This window comes from Corvus brachyrhynchos, unplaced genomic scaffold, assembly GCF_000691975.1.
Source record: "Corvus brachyrhynchos isolate BGI_N302 unplaced genomic scaffold, ASM69197v1 scaffold122, whole genome shotgun sequence".
NCBI classification, from domain to species: domain Eukaryota; kingdom Metazoa; phylum Chordata; class Aves; order Passeriformes; family Corvidae; genus Corvus; species Corvus brachyrhynchos.
The window spans coordinates 1,235,589-1,236,875 of record NW_008236778.1 but is presented as its reverse complement, the minus strand read 5'-3'; the positions used below and the strand labels follow the sequence as shown (position 1 = coordinate 1,236,875).

The 1,287-nt window shown below is 60.0% G+C and overlaps 1 protein-coding gene across 1 annotated transcript in view; it reads left to right on the top strand.

The window, feature by feature from the left end:
- KCNN3 (potassium calcium-activated channel subfamily N member 3) overlaps positions 1 to 1,287 on the top strand; it is a 16,512-nt gene that overhangs the window by 314 nt on the left and 14,911 nt on the right. The window contains exon 2 of the mRNA XM_017727949.1: positions 7 to 169. Coding sequence (XP_017583438.1) covers positions 7 to 169 — 163 coding nt within the window. The remainder of the gene's footprint in view (positions 1 to 6; positions 170 to 1,287) is intronic.

Below are 1,287 nucleotides of genomic sequence, written 5' to 3'. Positions count from 1 at the left end.
TGCCAGGGGGCCCAAGCGCAAGGCACAGAACATTGGCTACCGGCTTGGGCACCGCCGGGCACTGTTCGAGAAGAGGAAGCGCCTCAGCGACTACGCGCTCATCTTCGGCATGTTTGGCATTGTCGTCATGGTCATTGAGACCGAGCTCTCCTGGGGGCTCTACTCCAAGGTACCAACGGGGCCAGGGGTGTGTGTGTGTGGGGCTGGTGGCACCAGATGGTGCCTGGTGGGGTGAGCATGGAGCCATTTGCTTCATCTAGTATCCCATGGGATAAACATGGAGCTCTTTGGCCCATCTGGAGTGGAGCAGGGTCAGACAGGCTGGCTGGTGAGTGACAGGATGTTCCAGAGCTTTAGTACATGCCACAGCCACAGGTGTTGGACAGGGTGACCACCTGGCTGGAGGCGTGGGGGCTGTGTGCTGGTGGGTGCTCTATCGAGTCCTGCCCCATGCACTTGCAGCAGCAGGCACCGACCCACTGAGGTCTGTGGTGCCTGTTGCTGGCATGGCAGTGCACTCCTCAAAAACACTGTGCCCTCGGCGGTGCAGCAAAGCACCCCCTCCCTCCTCCGCCTCCTCCCCCCCACCCTTTCCTGCCTTTTTTTTTCCTTTTTTTTTTTGCAGGACAGTGTCTTTTATTTATAATTCTCCCCCCCACGTCCCTTCCAGCTCCTGCTCCCAGGCTGCGCTGGTTGGCAGCGATATGAATAACTCTTTGTATAGACATCTGTCATGTTATTTATATCTATCCAGAAAGGGGAAGGCAGCAGCACCCCCACCAGCACCCATGGGCGTCAGCGGGACGGCACTGCTGAGGGGGCTGGGGTGCAGCCAGCGGGGGTCCCCATGCCATGGTGCCGCCAGTGGAGGGGAAGAAGCAGGGTGGGAAGGGGCTGCTCACCACTTCCTGCCATTATCCGGCATGGGCAGCGGGGAGGGCAGTGTGAGCAGAGGAGGTGGAGGAAGGGAGGCATGTTGCCGGGGTCCTGTGGGTTTGGGGAGCCCTGCTGCCTCCCCACAGAGGTGCCTCATGGGGCGGTTACTGAGCCCCGTCTTTCCATGGCTGCCAGGGTCAGTGGGTGTGTGGGGGCTGCGGGCAGCAGTTCCACTGCTCTGTCTGAGGCAGGGGCATGCCTTGGTGCCAAGCTGGCATCCCTGGCACCCTTGCTGAGAGAGAAAGATGCTTCAATGCCAGCACCTTTTTCTGGTGGTTCCCACTCCCCTTTGGCAGGAGTGAAGCCAAACCACCATCCCCCAACCTGCATCTCCTACCTGTTGAGTTGCCG